The 15,428-nt window shown below is 28.9% G+C and overlaps 1 protein-coding gene across 2 annotated transcripts; it reads right to left on the reverse strand.

Annotated features, from left to right (window-relative positions):
• Nucleotides 1-10,181: 10,181 nt before the first annotated feature.
• LOC114381321 (beta-1,3-galactosyltransferase 7-like) lies at nt 10,182-14,415 on the reverse strand. Of its 2 annotated transcripts, none has more exons than XM_028340541.1 (11): nt 14,254-14,415; nt 13,933-14,029; nt 13,765-13,820; nt 13,439-13,665; nt 13,280-13,343; nt 11,856-11,928; nt 11,661-11,781; nt 11,450-11,537; nt 11,228-11,353; nt 10,792-10,901; nt 10,182-10,668 (listed from the first exon to the last, which is right to left on the reverse strand). In XM_028340541.1, exons 1-11 carry the CDS (start codon nt 14,343-14,345, stop codon nt 10,520-10,522), a joined length of 1,203 nt encoding a protein of 400 aa, XP_028196342.1. In that variant the 5' UTR covers nt 14,346-14,415; the 3' UTR covers nt 10,182-10,519. The 2 variants fall into 2 exon arrangements, with proteins under 2 accessions (XP_028196342.1, XP_028196343.1); XM_028340542.1 differs by having other exon boundaries at nt 10,520-10,668; nt 13,439-13,656.
• Between the last annotated feature and the right edge of the window lie 1,013 nt (nt 14,416-15,428).

Below are 15,428 nucleotides of genomic sequence, written 5' to 3' on the forward strand. Positions count from 1 at the left end.
GTCTGGGTATGTGATTCTCTGGAGAGATCAAAATCCTAACCAATTTGATCATGCTAAAGTATACACGCTACTAGTGGTTAAATCATAGGTTGAACAACCCCTTGTCCCCCAAAGGGTCCACTTTAGTTAATTACTTAATTTTGCCTATTTTCCACTTTAACATATATTATTTTGAAGAGTGAGTAATCTTAAATAATTTTACTATCATCATTGAAAATTTGTGCAATGAAATTCAAATTAAGTATTATCTATGAAATACCGACTCCTACATACACCGGATACGGTACAGGCACAAATACAAAAGACATGATTAATGTTCAAAAGGACACAGGAAGATCACACACACATTAAAATAACTAGTTAAGTCTTATGAAAATAAGTCTAAAAAAAGTGCACAAACACATTAAAATAACTAGTTAAATTTGTTTTTTCTTAATTTTTTAAACTTTTTTATGGAAAGAATGTTTGAGAAGTGCTTCGTTAAGAGTAGGCATTCCTTTACTTTCTTGACTTGCGTTCAAGTCGTGTAGAGAAGAGTCCAAGTCAAAAATATTTTTTAATTACAACATAATAAAGTAGTATTTGACACATATCTAAAACATATCATGTCTTAAAAATATCAGACACATTAACACGCCATTCCATAGAAATGTGCATGCTTCCTATACTTCATTCCCTGAATCTCTACTCTCGTGGAACATTTCAAAAAAAATAAAAATTAGTCGTGTTACTCGTGCATTTTTTTTGGGTCCATAACTGGTGAAGTTTTTCTATTGAACTAAACTCAAGACTAATAATTAATTATGATTATCGGTGTTTGCAATAAAATTTTTGAAATTAGATTTTGTGAGTTAAATGGTCAAAACAATTGTCGCTAGCATTCCTCAAACAATTAATCTCAATAGTGGCGAACATATATTATGAGGTAGAGCCACGTTCACCCAAGAAGCCAATATTTTAGGGCAGGTCTTTGCACATTGCATCAAGTGATGTTTCCTAAACTATGATTAATGATGGTTACTGTGTTTGTCCATATGTCCAACTCTTCTTTATTTAGCATATATTTAATCAAGGAAAAATGATTCCTTCGTATATTAATTATGTTAAACACAAAATAGTCCATTTAAAACTTCTACAAGTCATGTCCCAAATAGAACGAAGTTCACATAAGGGAAAACCGTTAGATGAAATAAGAGGTTTAAATGTTTGTGAAAAATATTAAATCAAAATTGTATGCTAATACCATTTTTATTAAACATGGTTATACACGTTTACTGATCTCCTTAACATCATCCTGAATTGTTTGATTTAGACCGCAAGTGTCTTGTATTAGAGATAATGTTATTTAAACTGGATAATATCATTATAGGTAATTAAAGTTATTTTTTTAAATATTTAATGTAATTATTTATTTAAGATTTAAAATTGGATAAGATCTTTATTGATTAAGATGAAATAATTTTATATCATTTGAGGGCTTAAATTAATTGAGAGAAAATTGACGAATACAAACATTTTCTCTATGTCACGCCTACACGCACGATTGTAACTCTATCTCACTAAAATTATTGGAAATCGACACGCAGGTTGAGTTGATGCGCACTCAAATTTGTCTACCAGACATTATTCACGAGTTGGAATTTCAGTAATAACATGTTTTTTAAGAGATTACTTATTGCATATTTAGATTACAATTGAGAGTCTCAAAATACTTTTATTCTAAAAGTAACATTTTTTTTCCTTTTTCATTCGGTACATTGCAATTTGCAAAAATACTTTACAAATTTTAGTCCAAATATAACTTTAATCTTTGGATTGAAAAGCAACTTTTGTTTTGCCTCTTTTTCCTACCATAAACATTTTGAATTGGGGTGGCAGTTTATCGTGGTTTTTAACATTGTAACTAAATGCGGATAAATATGATTGATGGGGTATAATTTTTTTTACGTCAATGGGGTATACTTACAGTCACATTGATTAAAAAAAATTGATGTTGCGGCTTAAATAATTGTCTTTAGACAAAAAAAATATATGAATTAGACTATTTTTTAAAAAACTTTGATATAATATATGTCTAACATTAAGATTTTTTTAATACATTTTTTTTCACAAATATTTATAGGAGAAGAAATTAGAAATAAAATAAACATTTTTGTGAATTATAATTAATTAATATAGGTTCATGTTTGAAGAAGATAAATGATTTTAACTTCTTAAAAAACTGATTTTAATTTTTATATAAACTAATTTTAACTTATAGAAAAAAAACAATTTTTTTCTAATAGTATTTATGAAAAAAATTATTCAAATACTACCTAAACCATGAATATCGTTGTAAAAATTATAGAAATGCTTGTATGCATATATTTGACTTGTAGTTGCACAGTTAAAGTGTGATAATCTGACTCTCTGTGCTTTGTGAGAAGGACCCATCATGTTTAATTAAGCATATTGAATTTAAAGGTGGACCAAAATATATAAAAAAATAAGGATTAATTAATTTTTTAGTTGTTTAACTTTTTCAAATTTCAATTTTTAATTCTTTAAAAGTTTTTAATAAATTTACTCTTTTGTTAAAGTTTTATCAGTATTTTTAGTCTCTTAATTTTTTTTATCCATTTTAGTCTCTTATTTATTTTTATTATTTAAGATTAGTCATTGGTTTGTCTATCTTTAATCCTTTATTTTTATATAATCTGAACTAAGGGATTAAAAATTTAATTTTGAGAGATTAAGAATTAGAATATGAAAAATGAATTTGATGAACGCAGAGTCCATCGGTGTTTTAGTTCTGCTGTCGAGAGCGCAGGGTCGTGTAGTGGGTAATCAGAGAGAGATTATGTCGGCAAAGCCTTCTAAAAACCTCAATTCTCTCTTTGTTCTGAATAAGAACACCTTAACCTACCAATTTGTGTCACTCAAAAAGAAAAAGAAATTGAAATTAGACTTTGAAGTTCCATTATATAAAGCCAGCTATATTGCAATTACATGACGTGAGTTACTCCATAACTGGTTTATTATTATAAAGTTAAGTCCTCCATAAAACATATGAGAATTCTTGATAATGGTAAGTTAAAACTGTTTGTAGCATCTACTAGGGCTAGCCTAGCAGTGGAGAGCTAAGTAGATATGTAGGATTTTAAGTTCAATTTTTATTGTCATTATTGTATACACATTTTTTTTTTAATTTGTGTTTATACAATAATTTTGTAAACACATCGGATTGATATAGTTTCTTTTTATGTATAACAATTTTTTAGGCCAACAATAATCATGTACAGTAAATAAAACTAATCACTTAGGTTGTTGAAAGACATGAATGATCTTTGACTTGTGACAAAAAAAAATATAATAATTTTTAAGTGGATTTTTATTGGTAAACCCAGTATTTCATCGATGTTTTATTTGGTAATATTAAGGTTTCTTCGTATTTTTATCACTTTTTAAAATAAAAAAAGTAATCGAATCTCAAATATTGTTCTTGCATTGTCAAAAGGAAATGGGACGAGGTATATCTCCTATGCACGAGTTGCAGCAACATTTCATTGTTTTACATTACTTAACCTATTAGTGTTCAATAATTTCTGAATATTCATTTTCATATTACCTTTTTGATTCATTGTATCATTTTCATATTTGTTATTGAGTACCTCTGGTACCATTATGTTATAAAATGGATAAGTATTTGTTACTTAACCTATTTTTATCATTTTCATTTTCATATTTATATATATAAGTATTTGCTGATTTTTAATAAAATGGATATAAACTTCAATATTTGAAAGTTAGTTTTTTTAAGGGTTGATATTAAAAGTTAGGTTAATTTCAATTTCAATGTATTTAATATTATTTATAAATTTGTATCGAAATAATTTTAATTAAACTTATGGTATACTGTTACTTGAATAAGCTCAGTTCTGTTTCTTTTTTTGGCTTTTTGTAGAGGCTACAACGAAGATAAAACTTATGACCTCCTGAACATTACCAAAACCCAGCAGTGCTTCATGTATGAACAATAATATTTTTCAAAAAATTTCAAGTACATGCAAAGAAAAAACAACATAATTTGAATAAATTTTCAAGAAAAAAAACGTTTTTAGATTTTATACTTTTAGTCAAACGTAGTTAAATTCCTTATATTTTCATTGATTAGTCTCAAACTTTAAAAAACATGTAAATTTGATTCTTTTTAACTTTAAAAAACATGATAAATTTATATAAAAAAATAACATAATTTACATACTTTTAAAGTTTGATGATTAAATTCATCGATATAAAAGTATACAGAAGAATGTTGACCATATTTGACGAAAAATATAAAGACAAAAACATATTTTTACTTTTTATTAATTAAAGATTTTTGTTGGAATCCTAAGTGAAGCAAGACATAGTCTTAACCCCGACATATAATAGGTTCACACCATCACTTGTGTTCTTGGAGCTAGATAAATATAGATACTTTGTATGTACCGTAAGTTAAGTTTTTCCTATCTTAGATTGGGGTACCATTTTTTTTCCTAAATATTTGTCACCAATGAAACTTATTTGTTTAAATTTTTAAATCTGCACAAAGCCATGTGGGTTTGATGTATATTTAATTTTTCACCATGAGATACACTATCTTAGAAACTTTGGAAAATATACTTTTCCTAAAAAAGAAAAAATGATTTGGTAAAACCAAAACGGGGAACCAATCACATGCAAATCACGTATGAAATGTAAAGAAAATAGACGGATTAGGAAATAGAGAAACAGGAACGATATGTTTGCAGCCGACACGCCATCTTTGTCTTCATGTGGGAGGCACGTGATCGGACAAATTTGGTATCTTGTAATTGGCTTATATGAAGTGTATTTTTCTTTTATTTCAGATTCATTTTAGACTGTGTCACCTCACCTCTCTTGGCCATTGAGCATGGTTTGGGGGGCAGAAAACATTATATTACAACTTAAGTTTGAATTTTCACCACCTACAATTGATTTTTAAAAATAGTACCAAAAGTTACAATATTTCCATTTTTGTAGAAAAAGTATATAAGTCCGATGTAATATAACAAAAGTATTCAAATGAACTAAATTGATTCTAATTTGAAAAGGCTCTTAATTTTTACATTTGATTTGTATGAATTGAACACAATATCAAAAGATTTACTACACTCACACACCTTGTTAACAAAGTGAATTAGTCCTCTTAATTTTGATTGAGATCTTTGATTTGCATATAAAGTATTCTTATGAAACATATATTAGTGTAGATGACTTGTAGATAAATTCATTCTATTGAGAGTAGCAATTTAACAAAATTTAACTTGTAAAAATTTATAATGTGAAATATTTTTAATATTTGTAAACATGATTAAATTTGATCTTAGTCTTCTAATTTTTTATAGGTTTTAAATTTCTTGAATTTCATTTTATTTTTTTAAATAATTTCTATCATCACTTATTGATGTGTGTATTTTTCTTAAAATTTCAATGGATACACACAAAGAGGATGATAAGTATGATATTTTTTTCTTGTCAGTTAATCTATTTCTTTCTCCTACTAGAATTTTCACTAATAAAGATGATCTACACTCCTTATTGATATAACATATACTTAAATTTATCGTATCACATGTCATACAATAATTATTCATGTGACACGTATAGAATATGGATACATAATATAAAAATTTATGAAAATAAAAACTAATAAAATTATTGAAAATAAAAAAATAAAAAATTATTGAATTATAATGAAATTTTACCATGAAAAAACATATTTAAGTTATTTTTTAATATATGAAAAAAAAATTATATGATTAGCATATTAAATCCATATATAATAAAAAAATGTTAGAGCAGATTCTCACTTGATATTCTTTTTAAAAAATAATTTTAGCTTTTTCAGTATAATTTTTTATTTTATCTCTATTTTACTATTTTTTATCATATTTATCCTTTTTAAAATCATTTTTAATATTTTGTAGTTATTTTTTTCTAATTTTTTTAACAAATAGAAATCAAAGGACATTAGTTGTTAATAAAGTAATTAAAATATACCTTGTAACATATATATGCTCCCTCCAGTCTCTTTTATAAGCAAAAAAGAAAGTCTTAATTTTGATCTCAAAAAAGTTGATTAATTTTGTCTTATTTCATTAGATTATCTTCAAAATTTTATATTTAATAAGGATAAAGACTTTTTGTATGTTTGATATCAAATTTTAATGAAGGATAATTTAGGATAAAAGTTTTATTTTTGTTTTGGAATTAACATAATTTAATGAAATAAATTAATTCTTTAATAAGTGAGATGACATTTTTTTTATTATTATAAAAGAGACGGGAGGGAGTATTAATCTTTGATAGGGGAAATATATACTAGTAAATGCTTTTAGTTACTATTCGTTTACTTATTTAAGAAAAAATAAACTATTTTTTTAAATTTTGATTAAAGAATTTTACTAAATTTTCTAATTTAACAAGTTGTTGTTTTTGTTGTTGAAAAGAACAAGCTATCGATATGACTTATGAGCAATGAATTTGGACACTTTCTATAACATATGGCCGGGGATATCCTAATTAGTTTATGAAAAAGTAAGAATTGTAATTGTAATTATTTAAAAATACCATGTCATCTAAACAAAAATTCTCACTCGGTTGATGATATATTATGGAGTGGAGCCGGATTTCACTCACATAATGAGAATTAATTTCAAGGTATGTAAAATCATTTGGCAACTCAATCAAATTGACACATTTGTGGGGCCCGTGCTCATAAAGTTTTTAAAACAAGGTCATGTCATGTTTCACACACTTTCTTATGTCATAAATTTATAGTACTTCATAAATATGACTTACTAATGTCATATTAGTATTTTTATGTGGGTATAATTTTTTTTTTTTGTTGTTGTTGAACACTGCTACAAACTTAGAAGTAATATTCGCCAAGTCCTACTAATATCATATTTTTTTATTGGTAAGAAATTATTGATATCTTTAATTCATTGGGTTAGAATTTAATTTCACTTTATATTGTTATTGAATTAAGAAAATTTTACACAATAAAAATTAAATATAATTTTTTTATTAAATAAATTATTTTTACTCCTATGAACACTAGGTAATCTTACGTTGTTACCACAACCTTTTGAATTTACTAAGTCATATTAGTATTTTTCTTCTTCTTTAAATTACACTATTTTAATCATTTTAAAAGTAAATTATATTAATTTAGTAAACAAACTCACACAATATAAAGAAAAGAGATAGACAAGGAAAAAAAAAAAGAATGACAGTCATTTCCAAGAGAAAATGAAGCATCATCGAGGGAAATGGAAAGTGGCAAAACAGATGATTAACATTTATTGATAAAGCACATTAGCAAACTAAAACAGGGATGGGATGAGACTAGTGAAAGTGAAAGTCCTAGTAAGCATAGCCATTTCCAAAGATTGTCGTCAAACCAGAGGACATGCTTTTCTATGAACGAGGTCCATGTATGATTTACTAGGCCACACGTACTTTATAAGCTATTCAAGTTACCCAATTCAATTGATTGATCCAATGCTTAAGATATACTATCTCTGTGGCAGGTTGTAAGCATAACATGAAGCTTACGTGCAGGTTGTTAATTATGCCCAGTCACTGCTTCCTCATTGATAGTGAAAAAATAAAACTTTGGTCATTATTTATATTTTAGGTTCTAGTTTGATTTTTCAAGTTTAAATTTTGTTTTTATATTCAAAGAATATAACTTATTTGGTTGAGCAAGATGCATGTATACTATAAATTCCTATTACCATATTTAATTCCTATGCATAAAAAAAGTTAAATTTTAGTTTCTTAAATGACCAAACTGTAACCTAAAATGTAAATAAGGGACAAAAACTTATTTTAATCAAATAAATATTATACCAAAATCTTATCGTTCGAACATAAATATTATAGTTAATATATGTGGTTGGGTGGGTGATGACTACTGAATAGTGATGCTCCATAACTTGCATTATTAAGGGAATAAAACTATGATATATAGGAGACAAGACGGTGGTGCCATCCAGTAACAACCCATGCCAAAGAAGCAAGAGCTATTTTCTTGATGTGGTGGGTAAGATTTAACAAATCCATATCAACCACACGTTCCATTGAGTTACAACATGAAAAAGAAACAACTCGGAGAAAGTTAACAGTTTGAACGGGATATGCATCGTTTCTTTTCATCCAAAGATATTGTATTTGACTTGTTTGAAGTGAGTAACAATAAGCAAAATAATTTCAGTGGTTCACGAAAAAAGTTAACTATTTTTTTTTTTGCATATTCATAATTTGTTATATAAATGAATATGAGATGTAAATAGTTAATTTCTTCATTAATAATTGAGATTGATTGATTAATTTATTTCTTAGAAGTTTGTCATTTTTTTAATCGGGAGAAATTAATTTCTTAAAGTACTATCTAATAATTAAATCCAACATTATATTACTCTTGGGTGTTGCTAGGTACACCCAGCATTATTGTTGGTGCACCCAACATTTTATTAAAATACCAAAATTATCTCTATATTTTTTTCGCATTTGTGATGGGTGTGTGTGAGGGTGGTCTGTAAATCGTATGGATCAACTTGATCCATAAGGTTGATTCGGATCAACTTGATCCGTAAATCTTTTACGGAACAATACGGATCAACTTGATCCATACAAGTCTTACGGATCAACTTGATCCATAAGACTTTTATGGATCAATTTAAATGACTTACGGATCAAAGATATTTTTGTCATTTCACCTTAAATGCTGGGTGCACCTAGCAACACCCATTACTCTTTCCTTTCTTGAATGCATGACTTCATTTTGATTTAAAATTGGGTTGGATCTGGCTAGGAACAAAAAAACAGACATCCTCAAAGCCCAACTTACCTAGTGCAGCCCTAAATGGACCCACGCACCCGCTCCTCCCCCCAAGTAATATTCAAATTGTTTCTAGAAATTTATTTTTGAATTTCAAAAACTTAATTAAGAGAGTATTTAATATGTTTCGAAATTAAAATTTCATAACTGTTTAAATATCCTTTCTAAATTAAATTTAAGAATGTATTAAATACTCTTTTAAAATTAAAATTTCAGAAGAAACAATGGCATTCTCATCTTATTTAAATAGGACTAAAATAATAGTGTAAAATGTAAATAGAAACTACTGAAGAATTTTATTTTTATTTTTAAAAAAAGTCTTTGTATGTATAAATTATATAAATGCTAACCACCGAGTGCTTGAATTAATTGGTGTGGGATAGTTTGAGGCTTCCAACTCTTGACCAGAGGTTGATATCGAATTCAAATCCTAAGTATGCATATGATTTATTACCTACAATGGTTAAGAAAATATTCCATCTATGGAGCCTTGCTTCTTTTTTTTTTTTACAGCCACGGAGCATTGCTTAAGAAACCCAATTACAAATTGATTCATAATTTAAAGAATCAATTACTTTTAAATACATAAACTTATTTAATTATTTTTAAATAACTTAAGCAATTAAATTTAATCTAAATATTACTTATTTTTGAAAAAAAAGAAAGTGATTTCATAATTCACATTAGAGTAATTACACAAATCACTTCTGAAGTTTAAAGAAATTATATACATTTTTTTTCTTTTTTTTTAACCTACACAAAAATTCCTTAAGATTTAAGAAAATTATACACACCTCCCCTCCTTTTTAAAAATATATTTAGATTTAATGTTATCATTACATATATGAAGTTTGTTTAGGTGATTTTGTGCGTTAGATCATTAATTGCTTGATTGGAGTAATTTCATTTGGTTTATGAAACCTATAATTTTTCATTTGGCTTATGAGTCTGTTGGAATGAGATTGTTCAATGGTTCCAAAGCTCGTTATGGTGTTCATTTGGTTTATAAGTTTATTGATATAACAATTTGATTGAATTTTATGACAACTTGATTGAATTTTTTACAACCTATTTTTTTTTTATCAAAATTATCTCATACTTGAAAGCAGAAAACATAGACATTTTTTGAAATGTCACGTGCAACACACATGATTTATTATAGTTAAATGCTTGGATGACATATAAAGAATATGTATAGATTTTAAAAATTGAAGAAAACCATGTGTAATTTCCTTAATCCTTAGAGGAGGTTTGTGTAGGTTTTAGAAAAGGAGAAGAGACTATGTAATTTCTTTAAACCTTTGGAGAGATTTATGTAATTTATTATTCATATTATCACTGAACGAATCAACAACACTATCACTTCATTGCTCTTCAGCATGCTACACTGAAAAATGACCCTGCACTAGCACAACTACCTCCAAAGGCATTGTGCAAAAGGGTCTAAGGAACAAAAGTATACAAATATACATGTAACAAAAGAGGCCTATGTTACATAATACCAAGTATAGACTATAGTTGAACCAAAAATATATCATCATATCCTCCCACACCCAAAAACAAAGACAGGGAGGTATGCATGCCAACACGTGTGAATTAGTTGGCATTCTGTTGAACCAACCAAACCTAAACTAAGGCACTCCAAACAGCTCCATCCCCTTCACCACACTTTGAGTGCACATATTTGATCTTCTCTACTGACTTGCAGATTCCACTGCAGCTCCAGTCAAAGGATGCAACACATATGTTACCTGCTTGTGCCTTCCACTCACAATCTACACAAACATTTTGGTTAGGTATAATGTTTCATGGAAAGACATCAAAATACATGATGAACTTGTAGTAGTACTTGAAATAAATATAGATTCTGTATTTCTCAGAATTTTCAGATGCCATACCTGGAGGAGTCCCACAGCACATACTGCGGTCATCTATATGCTCAACTTCCAGACCTATGAACCATGCACCAAGTGACACATCTTCATTGGCATATTTGTGCAATATTGGCCTGCAGTCACAATTAGGATTCACATGAAACTAGGACTCATCCATAACTAAACGTAAAATTTATTTTACTTTCTTTATTGGCAGCACTATAAAGTCTAGGATGGACTTAATTTAACTTCAAAAAAATGTTTCTTCCAATATGAAGGTGAATGTAGTGAGTGTGCAAGAAGAATTAATCTTGATCATACAACTATACATGAATGATTAAAGTTGTTTAACTTAAATCAATTCTTGATCATGCACTACAGTTGTATGGGGTCAACATTAGCCCCTCTGATACTCTCAACCATAGGAAGCTAAGTACTAATTGGAAAAGCGTATCCATACTGGTTGATGGAAATGTAGGTGGCCAGATCCTTAGAGATTGCATATATCTGCCCAGTTGCATGTCGGAAGTATTTGTTCCCCTCTTCTCCAAATTTCCAAAACTCAGGTTCATGATACTTGACATCCCTACAATAAGAAACAAGATCAGATAACTACAAAGTCACAATGAAGAGAACTGATAGGGAATGGCCTCATTCTAAAATACAAGTCCCATGGAATTACCTTCGAGAAAGAACAGGTCCAGATTTCATACATCCAATGTAGATCCTTGGTTTTGAACGGTGACGAGCAAGGGTTGTTGCAAGTACACCTATATGGCAGCAATTGTTATAAGAAACCTTACTTGTGAGGGGAATGGGGGAAGAAAGTAGTGAAGGAAACAATGGCATGGAAACACAAGAAAAATGTCAAGAAATATGGAGACAGCACATACCTAAATTGACATGGACATCATCATCCACTTTGACATAGAAATCCGCATCCCATTTTGCAACTGCTGTGGAAAAGAATATTTTTGTCTTTGCAGACAATTCATGATACCCTTCAACATGTTCCTACAAAATGAATAAACAATGTCATAATCCTACTAGATTATTCAGATTTATCTTGTATAAATGATATACATTACCAGGCGAAGGAAGTCTTTGTGCTGGGCTTCTTCTGAATCAATAGCTCGATCTAGAATGCTGTTAGAAGTAGCACTGAGACAACCACAGCAACATCATTCATGTCAGTTCCAATAAGAGAGTAACAGCATCCCATTTAAATATATATATATATATATATCTATTTTCAATTAGAGTAATAATGATAAAACCGTTTTGTGTTGGGATCTTAAGAATGTTGATTTGGAGAAAAGAATCAAAACATCCCTATGGTAACTTCAGAATTTACTCTTCTGTATACATTTAAGATTTTTCTTGGCAAAGGTAACAATAGTCCCTTCTGCTGCCAGCACAGACAACTACACCACAAAGGGGGTTTATTATCAAAGCTAAAGAAATTGAATTTCTAATTACTACGCTTCTTCTTTTAGAACTGTCAAGATTAAACTAGAAGAAATTTGTTTCTCCATGAATTTATTAACAATTGAAATCGCATAAGCCCAACCATGACACAACTTGTGTTGTATAGTGAAGATGTAAATAAATCTAAGATTCCCAAGACCAAACTCTTGATATTGCATTCTAAGAATAAAATTGATCGAGCATGTGATTCAAATGCAAGTTACTAAGATGATGAGCAAAAATGGAAACCTAGATTCTGGTTACTTTGAACATGCATCAGTGTAATAATACACGGAATAGGACCATTACACACTCAGAATTATAAACACAAACAATATTCCATATACTCCATGGTCAACAAGGTCAACCCCTAGGAAAACTTTCATGAAAATTATAGTGTAACAGAGAAACAATTCTAGCATAGTTCTGCCAATGATTTCCAATTAATACAAGATTTGTAAATCATGATCCCTAACATTATTGATCTTAATATTTAAGGTGAGCATAAGCAATCAAACTTCAAAGGAAGGGATATCTTCAAACAGGTATGCTGTCAAGAATCTTTGATGAGCTTGATCATTTCAAATTATGTGATACAAGTACACCATCTCATCTCAACATGAGATCATGATTGACTTAAGTAGAAAAAGTAAAAGATTACAGAGGGATCCTGTTGCATTGGTAGTTTTGTCATCAACAACTTCTTCAAGGCAAGGATTAAAAATGAAGTTCTATGTGGCAAATTTTGTGGCTCATTTTAGGATCTACTAGTTAGAAAAGAGCGTAATAGAGATAAATTTGTTATATCAAACAGGAACAATCCTTTTGTGTTATCATATTAACAACAAATAGTAAATACTTGTGTTTCACAGAACAAACGAAACTTCAAGTGGCTTCACATTGTATGGAATTATGGTTAAAGCCATAAATTCACTAGCCACTTAAGTCAATTTGTAACTCTCTCCTGATTCACACTTACACACCATACTTTATTTTGATGATAATTTCACATTACTAACATAATCAAAATCTTACAAGAAATTACCTGTGACCAATCATGAATCTGATGACAATTCCTTTCTCGCGTTCTAATTGAAGAAGCTGTTCACCTGATCAAGAAAGGGAGCCAAAACCACAACTTGTTAGAAATTAGTATCCCCATTTAGATTAGACTAAAACAGTTTCCATTCAAAACATAAGATACCTTGAGGCATCCAAGTCTCTCTAACCGAATCACGCCGCTTCCTGCTACTGAAAGCAGTGTTTATGCCAATCACTACAAACACCTTCTTCCTGGGAGGGCCTTCAGTGGAGACCCCCGAGGCCAAGGTGTTAGCTGAACCATCCGAAATCTTGTGTTCTCGAGTACTCCTTGCTGCTGCCAGCTCCATCTGAAGCATGGAAACTTGCTTGTCTAGAGATCTGACACCCCTCCAAAGAAAAGTAAACAACAATCATTCATCAAACACTTCAATTGCAACATGCAAGCAAATCTAACCAAAATGGGAACATGTTCCTGTTAGCACTCACTGAATGGCTCCATGGGTTTTGTACACTTTATTCATTACATCATTATCCTGCACAGGCTGCACGTGACACATTCCAAAACACCCCCCATAGATTTCAAAATCAAAGAACATAATTTTTTTTTTAAAATGTGGAAATGGAACTGAGAAATTTACTATGAATAAAACATACCTTTTTAGGAGCACAATCCCCTGACACCACTTGCAGTTCTTGCTCATGTCGGTGATTTGACAGAAATACCCCGTTAGATTCAGGTGGTTCCCATATCCTGAGAAGTAACAACGATGTTGTTGTTCAGTAATCAACATAATAGAAGCCATAAAAATTTGAACTTGGAACAACTAAGTGCCAACACACAGACCCAAGTTTCCAACTTCAGTTTCATTAGAACAAAATTAAAAAAAGTAGACAGAACACGAATCCAGAACTGAGATGAATCATATAAGAAAAAAGAGAGAGAGGAAATGTAGAAAGATAGAGATAGAGAGAGACCTGGTTGTTATGAGCATTCCAATAAGGAAGGAAAATACAGAGAAAACAGGAACCCATTTTGCTGAGATCTTCTTAGAGCTACGAATCTTCATATTGGTCCTCTGTGTCTGTCTATGATTTATTACAACTTACAACACAGTTCTATGTTGTTGTAATAATGATAACAGAGTGGTTTTGTGGATATTTATACTAGGATAACATTAGTAAACTATTTGAAATTTGAATGTTGCAGAATGTTAATACTTTATGAATAAATAATAGTGTCTGTAAAAAAATTGAATAAATAATAGTGTAAACCGTAAAGGCTTTTTTTTTTTTTAATGTAAACCGGTCTTTACAATTATTAACTTGTTAGTTCCATCTCTTCACACACACACACAAAAAGTTAGTTAATTTATTTAGAGTTTAATTTATATAGTAATAGTAGAAAAAAAATATTTACATTGTTAATGACTCATAAATCTCATCTTGGGGTGGATTTACTACTTAGATGCTGAAGTAGTTATCCGTTCAGCAAGTTACAAATAACTTTTAAGACAATTATAACAAAAGTTTTAAAAAATAGTAATAATAAAAATTAACAAAATTGTAATATTATGTTAATTTTTTATTGATTGACACTAAGTATACAACTTTTTTTTCTTAATTATGAATGTTATTTCACACATAAAATGATATATTAATTTTATTCGTATTGTGAGATTATCACTTCAAGAGAATTTTATATATAAAAAAGTTAAATATAAATTATTTTATTAAATAGATATTTTTTACATGTGAAAAGAATGAGATTATGTATCATTGTGTTAACCCTATAAATTATATTATATTTTATTATTATTATTATTATTATTATTATCTTATCTACTATTTTTTTATTTATTTTTCATAAGTTAGTTTGTATAATTAGAAGCATTTAAGAATTAAGATAGTGCATTAATAATACCTTAAGGATGCGTTTGGATAGAGAATTTTAACTGAAGAAATAATTTATAAGAGAATTTAACTTTTTTTAACTTAAAATTCATTGTTTAAATTTTTTTATGATGAATTTAAATTTTTAAAATTTTAAACAATTAAAGATGTGAAATTTTAATTTCTTTCTAAAAGGTGAGAAATTAAACTTTTCTTATTAATAGAAGAACCTTCCAAAACGTTTGTATGCAGTTGACTAG

This window comes from Glycine soja, chromosome 13 (assembly GCF_004193775.1).
Source record: "Glycine soja cultivar W05 chromosome 13, ASM419377v2, whole genome shotgun sequence".
NCBI lineage: Eukaryota > Viridiplantae > Streptophyta > Magnoliopsida > Fabales > Fabaceae > Glycine > Glycine soja.

Bases quoted from the DNA above. Each gene is read 5' to 3' on its own strand.
- LOC114381321 (XM_028340541.1), bottom strand. From the start codon at position 14,345: ATGAAGATTCGTAGCTCTAAGAAGATCTCAGCAAAATGGGTTCCTGTT. The intron at 13,344-13,438 runs GTATCTTATGTT...TTTCTTGATCAG, and splicing joins AGAGACTTGGATGCCTCAAG to GTGAACAGCTTCTTCAATTA. The intron at 10,902-11,227 runs GTATGGATACGC...TTGTGACTGCAG, and splicing joins ACCTACATTTCCATCAACCA to GCCAATATTGCACAAATATG.